The sequence below is a fragment of the Buteo buteo genome, chromosome 4 (genome assembly GCF_964188355.1).
Source record: "Buteo buteo chromosome 4, bButBut1.hap1.1, whole genome shotgun sequence".
In the NCBI taxonomy this organism is placed as follows: domain Eukaryota; kingdom Metazoa; phylum Chordata; class Aves; order Accipitriformes; family Accipitridae; genus Buteo; species Buteo buteo.
In genome coordinates, this window is record NC_134174.1 from 2,590,436 (window position 1) to 2,602,818 (window position 12,383).

The window sequence follows — 12,383 nt, forward strand, 5'->3', positions numbered from 1 at the left end:
CACTCCCAACCAAGTTTTAGCAAGAACAATATTGAAGGTAAGTGAAAGTTTGTATCATGGAGAATAGTGATCAAGTTTTCTTTAATAAAAATACTAACTCCTCTGGAAACAAAAATAAGTGGGTAAGGAGACAGTGGAGGTGATCAAAGGCCCATACCTTACCTTTACCATGTCCAAGAAGTATCTACATTCACACCATACACACAGTTGGCTATATTTGTGTAAGCAAAAAACCTCTGTGCATCACTGCACTGTCAAACAAAGCCTTTAGAGCAACAGCTAAATAGACCTGTGCCCTACAATGAAAAACTGTGTTAGAGCAGGAAGCAGAGAGCATTTTTCATGAACAGGCCAGAGGTGGAATGACCATCATAAATCTTGCCACCTCTTGTAAATAATGCCAGGTTCATTTCTTTGACCTCCTCTAGCAAATACTGGGTAAGGTCTACCTCTGTGTACTATATATATAAAGGCAATTCCAAAATAAATAAATAAATAAAAAAATCTAACGTGCATGTGTTAGCCTCACAGCAAGAATGAGAGAACAGACATGTGACAGATGATAGCTCTGCTGCTTGTGAGAGTCTCAGATACTAAGGTGATAGGCATGGTACCAGAATAAAGCCTAAGCAAGGTACAGCTTTAGTACGCTACAGTTAAGAATAAGAATCAAATAAGAATTCCCTGAAAACATGCTGGCAGCAAGTGTCTCAGCTGACTATAACCAAGCCATAATGACAAGAGAAGACAAGCGATTAGAGCTGTGACACTTTATAAGACAGGCATGACATGGTAACACAGAACAAAAATGTCACTGTTTGAAAGCTTCTGATAAATCACTTGGTAGGCAAAAGGAATCAGCCTTTCCATACACCATAAGGATGAATCCACAGGAACTTTTTTGCTGATATTTAAGGTCTGTGGAGTTTAACAGTCTGTTATAAATGTGGCCACTTACCAAAAACCAAGACAAATTCCAGCACAGCTGTCTCTTGAGTATGACAGGTATTCTCTAGTATTCTGGTTATAACAGCTGTTTCAATCTGAAAACGTCCCCACCTGAAGGATTCTTACCTGCAAGACATCTTGGATCTTCACCCACACATCAACCATGTCATAGAGCTTGATATCACCATCATACTGGCTGCAAGGAGACGCCACTGTTTGCTGAAGGTGCCCAAGGACAACAGAGTGCGCGGCAGCCACAGCGTTGAACTTGTCAAAGAGAAGCTCTAGCAGTTCCAGCAGTAACCTGCAAACCATCAAGACAACCTCCACTCAGTTTCTAGAAGACACCGTAGGCACACAGTCATACACCACATCAGAGCAGTGGGCCAGGAGTCAGGAGACTGTGACTTCATATACCCTGTTTTGTGATAGACGCTGTGTGCAAGCTGAGAGGTCACCTAGCTTCAAACCCTCTCTGTGGGCTTCAGGTGACTGACTTCAGCTATTAGCAGCTCAGGTTTGGTACCTAAATACTTCCGAGGACCTTCCTTCTTAGTCCCTCCTCTGTATCAGAATCACTTACTTTTAATGTATTCCAGTTGGTGGTATAGGAAAGACAAATGCATTAGTCACTGTGCAGTAACTACACTTCAGTACCATGATATTACAGACCATTTTAAGTTCCCAGATAGAGCTGCAGAAGGAGGGAGACTATCTGCTTTTCCCCCAGAAGAAAGAGTCTCAAGTCAATAAAAATTGACTTACCCATACAAACAGAATACAAGATATTCATGCTGAATTATGAGATGAGTGGTATGGCAGGTTTTAAACAACACGAAAGATCAGAAACGTAAAACATCAAGCCTCATCAACTGTGTCAGTTATCAAGATTTTACTACTATATGGAAGGTGCTACAGCCATAACCTCATCTAAGTGTTACTACACTTTACCTGCTCCTACGGCTTCCTTGCTGCCCAATTATTGTAATTAATGTACATTTGTAAAGTCCTAAATATTTTGTGATAAGGCAATGACTCATCACAATTTTTACTATTTGAGAAAAGAAAAATTCTGATCAAGTTCACTGCCGTTTAACGAGCAATTCAAGTACACATGTAACCCCAACAAAATGTGAAGATAACACTTCCCAAATCCATATGTTAGGCACTTCTAGCTCTGACAGACAGGCTCCATCACATTTAACTGCAGCAGCTCAGGAGTTACCACACGCTTGCTGTGTCTACCCGTCAGAAATTGCTGTCCCCAGCGCAGGACAGAAGATCTGCACCAGAACCGGAGTTGCACCCACTCCTTAACCACCACACTTCAGTCTTCTGTGTTAGTTAACAATCACTAATGAGGTGTGTGTTCATGCCTCAGCCACTTCATTTCGGAGTGCTGAATATCTGCATACATCCACTTTCATCAGCTGTTTAAGGCAGCCGCTGGATAGTTAACTGGAGTAATTAAGAAGCTGTTGCACACTGGCTGCTGTTACCAGCACTCTTCCCAGACAGTAAGAGTGGGCTGGCATGATGCTGTGGCTGAAACCACCTACCTCAGCCTACAGCAATCCTGGACTGAACTTCTAGTCTGCAAAGAACAGAAGGTGGCTATTGTTTAAAAAAATAATGACTATCAGCTTACTGTGTCCCATTCATACACTACAATTTTACATATATAGATATATACACACAGCATTATACAGCAGTCTCTTGGGGATCTCACATGGGCCGTTCACCTACCAATGACATCAACTACACAGTTCAAATGGTTAAGTAGAAGAGCACCTTGATTCAATAGAAAGAGCCACTGGATAAGTCTGGGAGGGTACAGCGATGCATACCAGAACAGGTCAAGTGGCGAGATGTACATCATACTAAAAATAAAGATGTGTTTAGGAGTCATGGTACTCATAAGAAACACAGGGACATTAACACTGCCATACCTTAAGTGACTGTAGAACTAACACGTACTTAAACAAAACAAAAGAAACTGGTGTGTATGACAATTTTCTTCATATTTAAGAATAGCAACAAATGCCTCAAGAAAAGCATTGTTGGTACTAAGAAAGAAAACACTGCTTTTTCACAGGTCTTTACACATTTAAATAAGATGCTGGCAGGGGATAAACAGAAGTATAGAGGACATGATGGTAAAGACGGCACCAGAAAAGAAAGCTATTATCAATATTAACGGTATTACATTTTCAATTTGGGAAAGTCCAGTGCAGAAGAAAAGCCATTCTCCACCATTTAGGCTTTCTATAAAGCTTAACGACTATCCTGTCCAAGTGAAACTAAGAAGTTGCTACTGTAGAAAGACATAGACAACCTCCTCCTTCCCTAACTGCTGTTAGCCCATCACCAATGTTATCAGTGAAGGAGACAGAACAATATGCAGATAAGGCTGCCTGAAAAACACGGTCCATCGCTGTTAAGCAAGTATCTTCTCCAACCCACTCCGACATGGGAGAGATGATTATTGCTTCAACAGCCCCTAAGAGATATATAGAACTTCTCATAGCGAGTGACAGAGAGGCAGCTGGGGCAAGTAGCTGGTCAGCCAGAAGCCAGACAAAAATAGGAGGAAAGCCAGATATAGAAGAATTTGGATAGATGAGGAATTTCATGTTGGAGGAACTTACATACAGCCTTGGTTGAAATGCCAAAAAAAAGATAACATTATGGGAGAAAATTAATTATATACCACTGAGAAAATTTATCAGTGCAAGCCCAACTTCTACTAACATCCCATTGCAAATGAAAATTTAGTTATCTATATACCTCCTTGTTGCCCCAGGAAAGTACAATTCTGCAGAACCAAACTAGCTGGATAGTTTGACAAATTCATTTTTATTGTCCCTACGTGAGCCTGACCTCATATTATCAACTTGTTTATGGAGCCATTACTAAAATAATATTATACTGAACAGAATTATTTGGTTTTAAATTCCAATGTCTTCCTATTCTCATGTTACAGACTTATAGACATGAAACCTCCCCAAACCCCATTCTTCAGTGGCACTAACTACCACCCCATTACATTTTCCATTGTCAACTAACATCGTATTACTACATATCCCTGTTTTCAAATTAGCCAGGACCTCTTATCTTAATTTTCTTTTCTCTAAAAGTCTTCTAAATCTGTCAGGTCATTTTTGAAACAAGGTGACCCAAAAGAGACACAGACACAGTCCGTGTCAGACAGCCAACAAGACAAAACAGCATAAAATAGTATGGCCTAGATTTTATGCATATGGGGTTGCAGCACCGAGTGACCTAAGCAGAACACATACAGAGAATGACAGGAGACTGGCTTAGGCAATTTGTCAAAACAATCTCATAACCCCTTCACCGAGAAATATGGTAAATATGTTGAGAGACAGTGACACACACCCGGAAGCAACTCCCATTGTCCAGGCAATAACGGAGACTGAATTGATGCAGAGTGACTGCTGACACCTGCATGAGGTCGCTAATGACAATTCATGCATTTTAGCAGCAGTAATGTCCTTTGCCTGGTCAGAGTGTTGGCGTGTATATAATTTCTGTATTTACTTTAAAGCCTCGAGATGAGGTAAAAAGCCAGAAGTGTATTATGAACATGTAGGGAAAAGTGCGTTGAATCCAGTCAACAGGATTTAGTAGCAAAATTGCCAATACGCCATCTCCTCCTGGACTGGATTTTGCATGTATCCCTACCAAAATCTTGTCCCATAAATCTGGCCCTCAAGTAGGCATGCATCCAGATTATTATTAATCTAAAGTCAACAATCTTCCATAATCCAGAAGAGACCCAGGGGTTCATGTAGCAGTACCCCAAGCTAATGTAACATGGCCTCTCTTCCGTGACACTTTGTCCTCCACAACCCAAGATACATATTTCTAAAAATGAAGGTACAAGGCATGCTCTAATGAGCCACTAATTAAGGATAAGGCAATGGCAATTCCTATATTTAAGCCCTTTTTCCATAAACTTGTTCCAAGCACAGACATCTAAAAACCTCAGAGAACTTACCCAGACTTTAAAGAAAAGTCCACTTAAATTAAAGCTGAGTTCAGCTGCAACTAGGTGAGATTCAAGCATAGTTTTCAAAATTATCTTCTACCAGTGACAAGGAACTACTAGGAACATGCTACTGCCCTTTATCAGGTTTTACTATCTTCATACCATTCACATTTCACGGTGGTAAGTGCACATTAGTAAAGAGGGTTTATATTCACAGCAAAGTATCTTACAGCGAAAGATGTTCCATCTAGTTAGGCCTATCCTAAGTCTGTTATCCTACACGACTGCATCCATGTTGCATGTTTTAGGGAACTTAAGAATCTGTTGTATCACAGAGCCAAGCAAGCCTTTCCTTTGTGACCCCACTGATGAAAAATATACTTCTGGCATTATATGGAGGTCCTTAGCAAGGCTAGCGTCATCTTCAGTAAATGAGCCCTTCCAGTTTCACAACAACTCTACTCAGCTACGTTGCGGAGTGCTCAAACCAAAGGACAAGCACAATGCACTCATGAGAGAATGGGCCACACGTTATCAACATTGCAATCATCGCTCCCACTTGTGCGTGTGCTTATTAACAAGCCTGGTACACAACATCTAGTAAAGCATGGACAAGACTTCCTCCTGGCAGGCTTACAGGGGCTACAGGACTTCCATGGGAGAAAATAGGCTTCATGGAGCTCTATGGAGCTGACCCAGGAGCCCACTGCCTGCTGGCTTTCTGAAGAGAGCACCCAGAGGTGTATGAGGGACATCATTACTCTCTGGGAGCTAGTTGCTTTAGTCATAACAAAAAAGAAAAAAAATCTTGATCTTAAGAAATTGGGAGCAATTAATAATGTTCTTATATACAAATGTAAAAGGTGGCCACACAAATCGATATGGAAAAGCTTACTAGATAAAGAAGCAAAAGGCAGTCAAATTTAAAAAATAAGAAGAATGAGATCAGTGTCTCTTCAGACTCAGTGGCTCTTACCAGATCTGCAACTTTTCTGGCCAGGTTCTAGAAACTATTTCTCTCTTGTACAATGAGAACGCTCTATGTAATTGTTACATGGGTTCCCAAAAGGAATTATACCAGAACCTCCACAAGCAGATTATCAGCCTCATCCTCAAGCAGAAGGAAACGCCACCCTCTTCATATGGAAAAAATAAGAGCCAACCTTTGAGAGCCACCACACAGCGATGAAGAAATGCATATAACTTGTTCTGTGCATACCGAACGAGCCGCAGGGAACTTGTCCAGCAGAAGGCTCAATCGGTGGCCTCAGACCCCTCAGGCCCCTCTGTCATCTTATTAGTCATTTTACTTGCCAGAAGTGAGAATTTTTATGGATACCATTTAAAGTACAGTAGCTGAATACAGGCACTGAGCTCAATGATAGAAACTAAGAGGCATCCAAGTGTGACTAGTTTTAAGGTGAACTGAAAAACATTTTACTCGCTGAATCCTGAGGTCAAGTACGCATTGTGGCTGACAGCCTAATGAATAGTTAAGCAGTTTTGGGCACTGCATCATGCTCAAATTTGGGGTCTTACAGAGCTCTCTTGAAATAGCAGGACCTTGTTGTTGACAGCAGGAAAGTCACTTAGTTTTGATTTAAAACTGTAGCTAATTTAAGGAGCAGTATACCTTTCCATACTGTAATTTATTCTTTTCAATATAAATGAATTCACCTGCTTGCTGTAAACTTCACATGTGATTTAGGTTTAGAATCAGTTCTAATTATCTCCTTATTCAACAAGAATTCAAGACACTTTCCATAACTCTAGAATACAAGCATCTTAAAGGCTCACAGACTCCTATTAAACACATGCCAAAACCCATTACTTTTTTGTATGTTACCCAACCTTCTGAGCAGGTTAATGTCATTAAAATATGGTCTGAACCAATTTATCAATTTCAATGGACAACAAGTAGCCTTATAAACTCTCAAGACAGATTCATAAAATAAGTATCAAGCATATGCTCTGCTCCCTCTTGGCATCAGAAACTAAAAATCTGCCTTCTGACCCACCCAAAAAGCTTTTTGTAATATCACCAAGTCATCAGCACCATAACTCTATGAGTTCTTCAAAACATAATTGTTTCCACAGCAATGATAACTATAGGAATTTAAAAAAGAAGTCTTTATCAAGCTAAAGTTTTCCTTGGGAGTGATTTTCCACTACAAATATTACATATAATGAAGATACGTTTTCATTTTTCTCTTCCACCATTAATTCCCTTTGGACAGTGATCGTTACAATGTGCAGTATCACAACTTAGTATTTCAGCTGGAAGCGATAGCTAGCCCTTACAGAGCCCTATTTTCCAAAAAACAGTTCTAGCGAATCCTGAAGAACAGCAGAAACATAGTTCTCTGTTGACTTCCGCACCTTGCTATTAATGTAAATGGGGCTACAAACCAATTAGAAATTTGGCCATATATTTACTGATATAATTAATTCCATATATGATTTCAAAGCTTTGCACCTGCATCAGCTTAACTGGACTCCACTACACTTGAAATACATAACTGAGCTGAATCTTCCCTTTTCAATTCATATTACGAAAAATCTTAAAAATTTCTTTGGCATCAGCACCAGTGTAAAGCCATGATTCAGTGCAACACAAGAAGATAGTATTTGTTTTAGCACTGAGTGTTCTTTACACTATACATACCAGCAATCTGAGAGAGCATTACAATTCAATCTGTTGTAAAGCCGCTTAAAACAAAAGGTTAGGTTAAAAAAAAAAAAAAAAAATCAAGTACTTAACATAATGCACCTCTTGCTACTTAAATAATGCTAGCTTCTACTGTACTTCCACCTTCAAATCTGCATTTCAAACATCTGTTTAGCCAAAAGATTCTCTTCTAGGGCCAGGCACAGAAGGAAACATCTCCTCTTCCCACATCCTTAGCTGAGAAGCAACAATGCCTCCCCTTTCTAAATACATTTCTTAAATTCCCAAGCCTTTCAGGTGCGCAAGGCACATCAGCCTTTCAGTGAGACACAGGCATTTCTGAAAATTTTACCATTTCAGATCTCTGCTACTGCAAAACCATTACTCTCATTCCTTCAAACGGCCATTAACAGATATGACACCCTTCTCCAGACTTATTTTTGCAGCAGTCAAGGTTCAGTGGCTGAACTATCCTTACCTAGGCTGATTTTCCTGGGAAAGATTCTCCCCTCTCTGGTAACCATTGTCTGCCACCTGGGTTGTGGACCGCTTAACAATCTGCTTGAGTTCTTGTTCTAAGCGATCCTGGATGGCTTTCACCGTTTCAGGGATTTTTTTCAGTTTGGCCAGCCCTTTGATGAGTATGCCCATGAAGACAGTGCTGTTCTCCTCTGGATCCAGTTCCGTATCTTCTTTAATTTCCAGAAGGCTTGTTTCTCGCACTAGAATAGATTTTAAAAAGGCATAATCCAAGATTTAAACTATTAAAACCAACACTTAGCACCATGCAGAAGAAGCATATAAATTCCTTTGCCTTCACAGAACTCCTATCACTTTGAGCAACCAAGGAACAAATAAGGAAACCAGTGACACTCAGATTCTGGGGGGAGGCAGTGGATATTTCTGTTTGCTTGGGAGCTTCCCTATACATAAATACAACAGCCTGCATATTTGATTGATCTAGAAAGAGAGGTCATGGCGTAAGTTACATATGAGAGAGGAAGCAGAGGAAGTCTGGTGCAATTAAGATATTCATAAATGAGAAGGTATTATATCACTACAAATTCCTTGAGTGTGTTTTAAGGAGCTAAAAGCCCTAAATTTCTAACTCAGCTGTTTTTCTTTGCTATATTCTTCACAAGAGAGGAATTTTCATTATAAACAGTATCAAGCTTAAACACACTTCTGATGAATTCGGAAAAGTTTACACTGCCAAAGTGAATGATTGTTTGATGTTATCCTATTCTGTTTTATTACGTCTGTCAAGGGGTTGATGAAGTTACTCAAATCTTTTAGCAAGGCTTCTAGAAAGGAAAAACAAGAAGAATTAGAGAGGATATTGTGGATACAGTTCTCCCGAAGTAACGGGGATTGCATAGGGAGAAATACTGTTGCTAAGCGACAAGGAAGAGAAAAGCAAGAGGTTCTATGCTTGTTTTAAGTATGTTCATTAAGCAACATTTCTTAATTTACAGATAACACCCAGCAACAACAAAAGCACGTCTCTGTTAAAGACTGGGTGAAACATTTAATAAATATAGTCAAACACTTATGTGAACTAAGTGTGTTCAAGGCAAACTCAACTAAAGCATCTTGGAAGATCTACAGTCACACAGCTTGTTAACAGCCGGAATGGCAGTACACGGACAAACGGCACTGAAGTATACATCTGAAGCTGTGCCATCCACCATACCATACCCTTGCATAGAAATTAAAACCTAACAGCTGTTTCAACTTACTGGTGCTGAACTCTGATAAGGGCTGTTGGATGACAGATGACTCCCATGGTTTCTACTGCTCACCAGATTTTTTACTTAAATCAAAACTTATCCAAGAACCTGAATAAATGTCAAAAGATCCACTAGAAGGATTTAAATGATATGGCAGAAATGAAAACTGGCATGTCACAAGTAGCACGCAGCCCTGTAGCTGTCTAAAGCTATGACACTCTGAACAGAAGAGCATCAGCACCACTAAGTTAACACAAGATCAAGAAAACCATGTCCCAAAGAGCCTGCATGGTGCCACTTCATAAAGAGCATCACAATAAACAGACAATACTTATTTCAGTGTCACCGTACACCAACCTCCACAGCAGATTGTTTCTTTCCGTCAGTGTAATCCCAACCACAGCACCTCTAGCTTAAGCCATACTCACCGTTCACACGCTCCTGCATTTCAACCTAGAGCACCAGCAACACTGCCAGGTAAGAGTGTGACGAGAATGGAGCCTCTGAGGTCAGCACACGTCACAATGAAGAATGACATCAGGTTTTAAGTAATGAACATCAGAGAGATCAAATAGTGCTTTTCTCCTCTCTCACACTCGCTTTTTTCAATTAAATTTGGGCAAGTTATGGGGCAAGCAACTAGAAACACCCACAATGCATTAATTTTTTTTTTTAAAGGGCAAAAAAAGCAAAGATAATATAGGCGATACTTCAAATACACATAAGCAGCAATACCAATTAGAAGTTAACAACTGCAAGCACGCATATTTCTGCTCAAAGCTCTCATCTATCACACACCTTTCAACCCACAAGGCTGCAAAGCACTTTGAGCACTGTGTACATGGTCTACCCACTTTGTTAATGCTATTTGTTACTCTCAAAAAAACACAGCATGCCAGGCACAAACACAGAAAATGTGCTCTTTGGAACAAGAGCTACGGAAAAGACAGCACTGGAAATGCTAGAGGAAGAAAGGTTTTAACTTACTGTTTTTAAAAAAAACAAAACAAAACAAAAAAACCAACTATCTTGTTCCTCTGAGTTCAATGCAAACATTTCACAGCCTAAGCAACCTTTTAGAGGACAGGTCCCTGTCATTAAGCTGCAGCCCCTTTGTAAGCAGGCTGTAAATTATTCTTAATATCACACAATGAAAACCTGAGAGGGAGGAAATACTGCTGTATCCAAATGTGAGGACAGCATTTAAGAGGACTAAAGGCAGCAATCTTGCTGAGAACTCTGCCAGCACACTAAGATGAACGCTCTTCCATTTTCAAAAGAGCAAAGCAATTTTGAACACCCTCAAATAGTCAGGACATTGATTTACATCTCTTACAAACAACAGCAAAGTGAATAGTTCAGTATCTAGTAGCAACACACTGGTATGTAAGTTTTGTTAGATCTGGTCTTTTGATAAAACAGTAGGGACCATGTTTCCTGCACATTCTGCCTATTAAACAGGTACCCTGGGTAGCTTTGGGGGCCCATTTATCTGTAAGATCTGACAAGATTCCAACCCCGGGCAACTGAAGATGTTCTTCTTTTCCTTCTTCTTCCCCACTTCAAACATCCTCTTGTGCCATTTAATGTCATCAAGGGGTTATCTGACCACAAAGCTTTGGCCCAGGAATCAGCCCCTCCTGTCCCCCACCTCTTCGAAAAAAGGCATCAAAGTAGACAGGTGGTTGTAAAGAAGCTCACCTTGAAAACTGCAATCCCACATGCTATTCTCTGTGGGCAGAGGAGCTCCACAGGTGGGGGAAGATGTCCCTACAGATCAGCTCTCAGAACTGAAACCTTCATCTGCATTCACTCTTAAACTGAGAATGTGAATGACTTTGTTATTCATTTGTATCAAGACAAAAAGCACAAGATTGTCAGAACCTATTCCTAGCTTTCTACGGTCAACAGTTTCTACCTGAAATGCCTGTAAAACATGCCTCCCTTTAAAGGGGTAAGATCATCGTTCATGCCATAAGTGCTTGCGTTACATAGAGAAGCCACTAAATTCCTATAGATGTTTACAACGATTATTTTTACAAATCATTCTAAATTGTGGATCTGCTATTCAGATTTAATTTGATTAACCACTTCTCCTTTGCGATTTTTCAAAGAGAAGGGAAAAAAAGTCCTATTTTAATTAAAACCAGCTTCACTATATTCAAAAACAATACAGGTAGAAAACACCAAAGAAGAATTCCATAGGATTTCTTCAGTAATACCAAGTAAGTTTCTCCACACTCCTTGAGGGTAAAACAAGTGAAATGTGATGTCAGTAAATGAATATTTAAAGTTTAAATTACAGTTGCCCTTCTCCACCATAATAAAGCCTTTAAACTTCAATTTGCAGTTTTATACTAAAAAAAACCAGCTTCAACATACTGCTTTGCTGTCCCATCTCAGCTATCAACTCTTATACATAGGCCTATGCAAACCAATAGAAATACTGGATTGCATTAAGTCTGATCGAGGCCTTTCCAGATCAGTTTGACATATAGCTTGAAATGTTGTTAGCTAAACTGACCTCTTTGGAAACCTGAGTTTCAGAATCATTTAATGATTTCAAGTGGTTTTCATGGTTTAATTCCATTCAAAGACGACACCAAATGACAGAATCACACAAAATGGTTAAAGTTGGAAGAGACCTCTGGAGGTCATCTGGTCCAACCTCCCTGCTCAAGGCAGGGGCACCCAGAGCACCAATGAATTCCCATTGGTGAAGCCATGCTGACTCCTGAAGATTTTCTTGTTCTAATGATCTCTGAAAACCACATGTGAAGCTGAACATTTAAATATGGTTTCTCAAAAGCCTCCCAAGACAACAACATAAAGGAATGCCACATTCTCCAATGAAATAGGCAGCCATTTTCAAAAATTTTGCATCACTGAAGCGGTGCATCAGAAAACACACAACTCCATATTTAAGCAGTCAAAAATCTACCCTCAGTTTAAATCACTAGTAAGTTGAATCACGTGCATCATTGATTCATCACCTCCATAGTTACAAAGGTGGAAACTTCCCTGA

At 39.9% G+C, this 12,383-nt stretch overlaps 1 protein-coding gene across 1 annotated transcript in view; it reads right to left on the reverse strand.

Moving 5' to 3' along the window:
• The window catches only part of EXOC4 (exocyst complex component 4), a 404,410-nt gene that overhangs the window by 335,614 nt on the left and 56,413 nt on the right, over nucleotides 1–12,383 (reverse strand). Inside the window, exons 6-7 of the mRNA XM_075024592.1 lie at nucleotides 8,107–8,350; nucleotides 1,075–1,252 (exon numbers count right to left, since the gene is read on the reverse strand). Coding sequence (XP_074880693.1) covers nucleotides 1,075–1,252; nucleotides 8,107–8,350 — 422 coding nt within the window. The remainder of the gene's footprint in view (nucleotides 1–1,074; nucleotides 1,253–8,106; nucleotides 8,351–12,383) is intronic.